This window comes from Microtus ochrogaster, linkage group LG9 (assembly GCF_000317375.1).
Source record: "Microtus ochrogaster isolate Prairie Vole_2 linkage group LG9, MicOch1.0, whole genome shotgun sequence".
Classification (NCBI taxonomy): domain Eukaryota; kingdom Metazoa; phylum Chordata; class Mammalia; order Rodentia; family Cricetidae; genus Microtus; species Microtus ochrogaster.
The window spans coordinates 26,980,811-26,989,526 of NC_022034.1; the positions used below are offsets into that span (position 1 = coordinate 26,980,811).

Sequence of the window (8,716 nt, forward strand, 5' to 3'; positions counted from 1 at the left end):
GAGCAGAATCCATCTCCTGTATCACTGTTTTCCCTGTTCCAGACCAGCATCCAGAGAGAGCAGAATCCCCTCCTGTATCACTGTTTTCCCTGTTCCAGACCTGCACCCTGAGCAGAATCCATCTCCTGTATCACTGTTTTCACTTTTGTGGTGGCTCACTTTCTCTGGTCTGTGGGGCATTTTTTTTTGAATGCTAAGGGAAGCAGAAGGGCCCAGCTTTCTGCGAATGCTGCTGTGTCTGGGCAGGTGACCCTGGGCTATGTAATAAGGTGTGGCCTCTAAGAAGCGGTCCCCCATTGTCTTTGCTGCTGTTCCCACCTCTGGGTTCCTGCTTGAGTCTCCACCCTGACTTCCTCAAGGATGGACTGCAGCCTGCAAGCCAAATAAACTCTGTCTTCCTCAAGTGGGTTTGCTCAGTATTTACCACAGCTACAGAAAAGCTGTGTATACGTCATAATAACCACACACTTCATTGCTTTGCTTTTCTTTCTGTGCGGAAGTCTCTCACCTGGCGTAAATGGCGACATCTTCTTCCGACAGGGTATCTGAGAGGTTAATTCCGTAGACCTCCTTCATGGGCTGGACCACAGTCTAGGGTTTTAAGAACAGGAATCGGTTAGAATCATCAGATATTCTCCACGTTAATGTCTCCAGAGCTGAAGGAAACGAGTCTAATAATTTTCCTACAAAAGCAATAACACTTTTTTTATGTTGCTCATTAAACTTCAGCTAACGGCTTTCAAAAGGATCTGTTCACTGCGAGCAATGGCTCACGCCTATAATCCTGGCACTCGGGAGGTTCAAGAGAAGAACTGCAGGGAATTTGAGGTTAATCTGGACTACACAGTGAGTTCTAGTACAGCAGGGTATATGGAGTGAAACCCTACCTCAAGACAAAACAACAATACCAACCCAAATAAATACACACAAACATCAAAAAACTGTGATTTCTGTTTCCTACTAAAGTAGCTTAGTTTAAGGTTTAAAAAATGTGCTAAATAAAAATGGTTGCTGTGTCTAACATAGGAGCTGTGAATTTCTTTTTATTTTTTCTGTCAAAGGACAGACAGTAAACAGTCCGGGCTCATAAGACTATATGGCCTCTGTTGCTCCTACTCAGCTTCAGCGTATAGTGTCAGCCACCAAATGCAAGGGGAGCAAGCAGGCACAGCAGCTGTCCAATATAACTTTATTTTCATGATAGGCAGCAGGCTGGATTTGGCCAACGTCAGCTCATCCCTCCTTACCTAACAGGACTGGTTCTTACCACATTGTGACTTTTAGTTGTTTCTAGAAAGCAGCTTCCCTCAAAGCTAGACTATTGGGTCCTCTGCTGTTCTGTCCACTTGTTTTCCTTACGATGTTAGCAAATTGAATTGGACGGGACTCATTCCCACAGGGCTATTCAAAGGCAGATCCCAAGCCTGCAGGCCAAGTGTCCACTGGGGAAGAAACAGACATCAAGTGGAGAAGATGCCCTTAAAGCTTCCAGAGTGGTAGAATTTACCACGACCGAGAGGAGCGCAACCCTGAGGACTTCCAAGGTCAGTGCAGAACGCAGTCATTCTACGCTGTGCCTGGAGACCGAACATGTGAGCGGGAACCGTGACATTTTCCTGCTCTCGGCCTTTCAAGTGAAAGCAGAATGCTAAAGATCATTTTCCAGAGCCTGGGGCTGGCTCACGCACGCTTCCTGCCCCCGCACCTCAGTCACTTTGGTGCTGTCCCCAGTGTCCGTCATCTTCACGGGAGTGGAGCGCTGAGACACAGAGCCTTCATCTTCCCGGTCGGTGCCAGAGTCATCCTCAGAGCTGCTGGACACGGCCTCCTCGCTGGGGGGTGGCGGGGCGCTTGCTGCTGTTTTCCGCTGTAAGACGGCTTCCTCTCGATTGCTTTTGTTTCTTGAAGAGAGAAGAATATAAGCGTGAAGCCTCTTCAGGCTGAACCTTTAGCCCCCAGTGTGGACGGATGTGCCCTAAGCCCACATGGGATTGAAGCCCAAAAACAAGTGAGAAGCTCGCGTCTGGACTAGGGTCATACTTACCTCCCCACACTGAGATTGCTGTCATTTAAAAATAAGCCAAGTGTACCTGAGGAGAGCAGAGGCCTTCTCACCACTTGGCTCCTGCACTTTCTTCTGGTAACTGAAATTGGGGTTTTCTACACTTCTGATTCAGTGCTGGACAGTGCTGGGGATCTCATGGTTGGTAGGTGGGTGCTAGGGATGGGACTCAGAAGCTCCAGCTTCAGAACAAGTGTATTACAGACCGAGCCACCTCCCCTGTCCTGCCCCTACTGAAAGATATTTCAATAGATGTTGCGACAAACACAGTCATACTTGGAAACCTCCCAGGAAAGATAAAAAGCAGCATGTCTCACTAGAGTTTGATACTGTCAAAAACAACCCCATTCTGGCCTTTTCCAGCTAAGACTTAAACCTGACAGTGTTTCTGTGCTACACCTCCGCCCAGGTGGCCGGCTGCTTTTCCCGCCTGCGAACACCTTAACTTCCCTTCTTTTAAACCGCTCTTAACCTCTGGTCAGGGTTTAATGCAAAGTTCCCAAGAGGTCATGGGTTTAAGGCACAGAAACGACACATTTTGAAAATATTTGTATATGACCCCGTGTATGAATTACACATAGTTAAAATTCATTTGCATATCCAGTAGATACAATTGGGATACTCTATCTACAGTCTTGCTGTGACTTCCGGTCCAAGTCGAACATCAATGTTTCCATTGCACCTGGGCAGGTCAACCGAGGTGACCGAGGGTCTTCGCCCTGAACCCTACACGCTTCACTCCAGTCTCCCAGGGAGAAGACATAAACATGGAGTGTTCTCGTCATACTGTTAGACTTAGTAATTACTTCCTGCAAACAATGTTTTAGCCATGCACAGGAAACTTATCAAGTTCTCAGAGTACACCTGAGTTTATATTCAAGAAGCCAACAAAAATCAATACAATACGTACAAATTTTAATTAAGTATTCTATGTTGAGAAACAAGGAAAGCTGGGTTATTGGTAGAACATCTGTCCTCATCCTCATACCATATGCTATGTTCCCAGTTTAAAGTAACAGAATATACCACGTTGCTGAGATTACCATGAATTATATTTTCCACAGTGAACATTTTAATAACCCCGGTGCTACACATCAGCTACCAGTACAGATGCAACAAACAGACTTGTACGCGATGTGACATCATTAGTTCTGCATGGACATACTACTGCAAGCACTACTATTTTACATGAATCTTTAAATTTTCATTCTATATGCAAATCTTACCCCAGTACAGATTTTCCAGTTTCATCTGGTTTTCGCACAGTAAATGGACTTGGATCGATGCCAACAGTCTTAGGCATAAAATCACTAGAAAAGGATGGAAAAAGGTAAAAGACCATATAAATCACTGTCTATGCAGATGATGCTGCGTCCACCTCAGCCCACACTCACTGTGTTCTGCTAGCCTTGCCCCTGGGTCTATACTCTTACACAAGTACCCACGAGCGCTTTAGCTGATAGAGCTGCAAAAAGCCCATGCACTAACAGCTCTGGGCAATGTCCAGACTGTGGTGACTTCTCTTAACTGCAGGAGCCCAGTTTTGAAGGCAACAGTGTGTTTTCTGGGAAGTGATGACATCTAAGGCATGGTGAGGATGTATACCGCCTGGTTAAATATCACAATTCATTCTCTAGTAAATAAACCAGTAGCCAAACACTGGCCTGTTCAAGTCTATGCACGGTAATTTCAAGCTAGGCCATTAAAGAAGGTAGACATAATGATCAAACCACAGCGGTATGAATTAAAATAGCAATAGCCACCTCATTGAGTCAGGCTAATAATTCATAACACTGCTGTTGGAATCAGTGGTGTCTGAATGAAAATGTCCCCATAGACTCACAGGGATGCCACTACTGGGGGTGTGACCTTATTGACAGTGTGTGTCACTGGAGGTGGGTTTTGAGGTTTCAGAAGCTCAAGCCAGGCCCAGTTTCCACTCCGCCACCCCACTTCCCAATCCAGACTTACAACCCTCAGCTAACTCTTTAACACTGTCTGCTTGCATGCCAGCATGCTTCCCACCATGAGGGTAATGGACTAAACCTCTGAACTGTAAGCCAGCCGCAATTAAGTGATTTCCCTTATAAGAGTTGCTGTGGTCATGGTGTCTCTTCACAGCAATAGAAATCCTAACTAAGACCGAATACTTTACGTAGACACTGATTTAATATTCCACTCACTGAGATAAGCCCAGGGTTCTTGCTCAGCATCAAGGCCTATCTTCCTGTCACCACAGAAGCCAGGCATACCACATATGTGCCAACAGGGCAGTAGTCCCGTGATTTCTTCTAATCCCCGGCTTCTGGTGAGGGTCTCGCTCCCAAGCTGTGCCTGAATGCTACATTTGTGTGTGTGTGTGTGTGTGTGTGTGTGTGTGTGTGTGTGTGTGTGTGTGGAGGGGAGGGGAGGAATCTTGGGTCTGGCTCAAAATGTCTACTGAATTTTATCTTACTAGTTTTCTGTTTTGTTTTCTTGAGGCAGGGTCTTGCTGCATAGACAAACTTGGTCTTGAGCTCATTCCATAACCCCCCGCAGCCATGAACTCATGGCAATCCTCCTGCCTCAGCCTCCTGGATGCTGAGATAATAGACCTGTACCACTATATTGGTCGAATGCCTATTTAATAGTCTGAAAATGTCTTGGTAAACAATTATTTTTTTCCTTCTTTTTAGACATAAAAGGAGAAGAATGAGTGGGAGGAGGAAAAGAAAACATTTGCAGATTTCACAGGTGTGAGTGTGCTTACTCACTAAAGTGTATGTGCGGCACAAACCCACACTCGGCTGTAACAGGCACTTCTAGCATGTGCTCGTGCGGAGCCCGGAAAGCCTGAGTCACCAGCTCTCGAGGTTTAGAGGGTGGAGTCCGTCTTCTCGTCGGCTCTCACACTACAAACCAGTGCCCCTTAAGCCATCTATTCAGGCGTCTTTCTGTTGGTGATCCTGTTGTTTAAAATGGCCCCTGACACAAGGCTATGGCTGTTTGGTGTTTCTAACCATAAGAAGCCTGTGGTGTGCCCTGTGCAGAAAATGTGTGTCAGATAAGCTCTAGCTATACTGTTGTTAGCTATTAGTACAATCCCAGGAAGGAGGGAAAAGACAGGAGAGGGGAGCAGGGGAGAGGCGAGGAGGGGAGAGGGGAGCGGGGGAGAGGCGAGGAGGGGAGAGGGAAGCAGAAGAGAGAGGAGCAGGGGAGAGGTGAGGAGGGGAGAGGAGATCAGGGGAGAGGCGAGGAGAACAGAGCAGAGGATGTGAACATGAGGATCAGAAAACCTGGGTAACTTCACTGAAGTTACAAAGACAATGACTGACCTAAGATGAACACCCCAGCTTTTCTAACATGGTGAATCCATGTTAGCCCTCAACTTCTACATTAAGTAAAAACACTGAATTGATTCCAAACGGCAAGTTAGGGCGAACGGGACATCTTTCAGTAAGAGCAATTAACCCAGTTGAATACTGAGGGAGTTGGAGTGACAGGCTGCCCATCTCAGGAAGCATTCTGACTCAAGGCCCACTGCTCAGCAGCTTGCAGGACAGATTTCTGGCAAAGACAGACACACCTCCAAGGACTAGAGAAATGAGGGTTTCCCTGCACTTACAGCTTTGAAGTTTCCACCACATACCGTGCTGAACTTGTCATGGCCAAGCAAAACGTCTCATCAAAACTGCTCAGTTCATACGGCCGGAAGAACTCATTGTGAATGTCTATCTCCTCTTCCCCTCGGTGAAATCTCTTCACCGTCAGCTTCTTTAAGTTTGCAGTGCAGATGACTGAGGGGGAAACGTCTGTTACTCAAAACACTTGGTACCGCCAGCACATATCTGCATAACTGCACAACACCACAGAGATCCGAGAAGGCCCCACCGCATCCTGTGCCCGACACGGCTTTGACCAAGCTCACTCAGCTCCGGTACCCACTACTTACTCAGGGGAGAGACTCACACCAGAAAACAATTCATATCTTCCCGTAACTGCTTAAGGAGGGTCTCAGAGGTCCAGGGAGGAGTAGAGAGCTACTTCGGAAGTTTAATTACTCCTTCCTTCAGATTGCCTTTCACTCTCACATCCCCCACCCCTGCAATCCAGCTTGAACCAGCAGACTGCAGCTCTTCACTAAACCTCTGTTACTATAGCTATTCATAGCCTATTAATGGTCATTGTTAAAGTCCATTCTAGGCCAGGGAGATGGCTCAGTAGGCAAAGGGACCTGCAGCCAAGTGTAATGGCATGTGTTCCATCTGGGACCTACACGGTGGAAGGAGAAGACCGGATCCCATGATCTCCACACATCTCTCATGGTACACACAGTCAAACATACATACATCCCCACACGAAAATAAAGTAAATAAAGCGCTTTCCTTTCTCCTAACCAACCCACCTCAGCAACAGTATTAATGATTTTGTACAGGGCTTCAAGTTGCATATACTTGGGAAATGAATTAATAATTTAGTAACAACTTAGAAATCTTTGGTAACCGGTTCTGAACTTCCCCACTCAAAATTCAGCTGCAGAACCATGGCTTAAATAGAATCCTCCTCTACTATACTTTTGCAAATGCAAAACTGGCTGCCCAAGGTTGAGATAATTAATCACTAATATGATCACAGTCAGGACTATACGATACCTAAAGCTGGAGAACTGTTTAAATTTGGAAACATCATTCTAATGTCTAGTACATTTTAATATATTCCTTCATATAATTAATAAAATTTAGTTTAAATGTGATTAGAAAATACATACATGCATACACACACACACACACACACACACACACACAACCCTACCTTTTTCACCACTTAACTATAGAAAAAATATTTAATTTAGGCTTACTTTCTCTTCATCTAAGATATAATAAAAATTAATATGAAATATAATCAGGGGGCTGGTGAGGCAGCTCAGAGGTTAAGAGCACTGGCTGCTCTTCCAGAGGTTTTGAGTTCAATTCCCAGCAACCACATGTTGGCTCACCACTATCTATAATGAGATCTGGTGCCCTCTTCTGGCATGCAGGCATACATGCAGGAGAAACACTACATACATAAAATATAAATCAATCTTTTAAAAAAATGCAGCCGGGCGATGGTGGCGCACGCCTTTAATCCCAGCACTCGGGAGGCAGAGGCAGGCGGATCTCTGTGAGTTCGAGACCAGCCTGGTCTACAGAGCTAGTTCCAGGACAGGCTCCAAAGCCACAGAGAAACCCTGTCTCGAAAACTAAAAAAATAAATAAATAAATAAATAAATAAATAAATGCGAAAGCAGTAATTTATATTAAAAAAGGAAATATAATCATTCCTAATTTAAAATGAACTTCCACACCAACCAAATGTTTGTACAGTCTATCTAAAAACTCTAATCCACAACACAGGGAGGCAGGGCCTACTCAGACACCAAGAGATGTCATGGTCCCCTAAGAAACAGCAACATGATGATTACTGCACTTCTTTCCATAAGATACCATATCAAATGCTAATGCCTTAACCCTATCTAGGCATAGCTCCAAAACATGTGGTAGAGAATCTAAGAGAGAAGCAGGTACTCACCTTCATCGTAAGGCAGCGGCAAATGCTTTATCACCTCCGGGGTCCACCAGTAAGTGTAGCTACCAAGGTGAAAGGGACAAGAGGGACCAAATGTAAATGTTGACTTTCTACCGTTCAACAGGTAAAAGTTGCTGCCCTCTAGTTCAAACAACTCATCTGCAGAGCTTTTGGCATGGTAGGTCTGCGTGCGCTAAACTGCTCCTCATGCCCTTCGTTGCTACGTTTCCATCGCCAGAGACTTAAAATGCTTAGTTTTAGCTGAAAAAGCAGATTTGTAGAGACTATGCAGACTCAAGGTAATTCCTCTGGGTACTATGTTACCTGGTAAACAGCGAGACCGTGACCCAAGTCTAGTTATCTGGAAGCTAAGGTTACTTTCTACTGTGCTATGGGATATGTGTGCACAGCTGATAAAGCAGATCATTGGAATCATAAGGAGCAAACGGACAGTCCTAAAGAACAAGCTCCCTTGGGGCACTCCATGAGCTCTGTCTGTTCTAGCTGAAACACAGACCACTTATGTGCAGAGGCTAGAGCCAGGGCTGAGAACACCAACTGTCTGGGCTTCCGCTGGGAGATTCACCTCTGATATATGCAGAGAATCGGGACAAATCCTGAAACCCCTTCTCTCTCAACCAAGAATTTAACCATAAGTCGAGTTCTAATGAAATAGAGATTCCAGGAGAAAGAACTGTGCCAAAAATTTGTGAATGCTAGATAGTGACATAATACATACAAATGTAAGGGAAGTCAATTTCCAATAGTTAAAAATACAGCCTTTGGCTCAAAACACTGCAAAGGAAATTTAATACAGCGGGTTTTAAGAGATAAAATGCTAAAATTATAATCATGAGTATTCCTAATTATGAAAAAAATGGAGGAGCATCCAAATGCCACTGGCAGGATGTCTCCTAGAGATGGCAAACAGAACCCACCCTGGAAAGGAGAGGAACCTTTGCAGGGAGCCTGGGGACCAAGGGAGTGAGCAGTGCTGACAGAGGAAAAGCATTCCCGGGGTCTAATCAGGACTTTGGTCCCAATTCACTGTGCATAGGTATCCTTCGGCCTTCCTACAAATCAAATCCTGAGCCGGAAGATTGGCCC

The 8,716-nt window shown here is 45.3% G+C and overlaps 1 protein-coding gene across 1 annotated transcript in view; it reads right to left on the reverse strand.

Annotated features, from left to right (window-relative positions):
• The window catches only part of Fig4 (FIG4 phosphoinositide 5-phosphatase), a 119,582-nt gene that overhangs the window by 42,344 nt on the left and 68,522 nt on the right, over positions 1-8,716 (reverse strand). The window contains exons 17-21 of the mRNA XM_005363562.2: positions 7,613-7,671; positions 5,691-5,838; positions 3,289-3,372; positions 1,706-1,901; positions 509-591 (exon numbers count right to left, since the gene is read on the reverse strand). Of these exons, the coding sequence (XP_005363619.1) occupies positions 509-591; positions 1,706-1,901; positions 3,289-3,372; positions 5,691-5,838; positions 7,613-7,671 (570 nt within the window). The remainder of the gene's footprint in view (positions 1-508; positions 592-1,705; positions 1,902-3,288; positions 3,373-5,690; positions 5,839-7,612; positions 7,672-8,716) is intronic.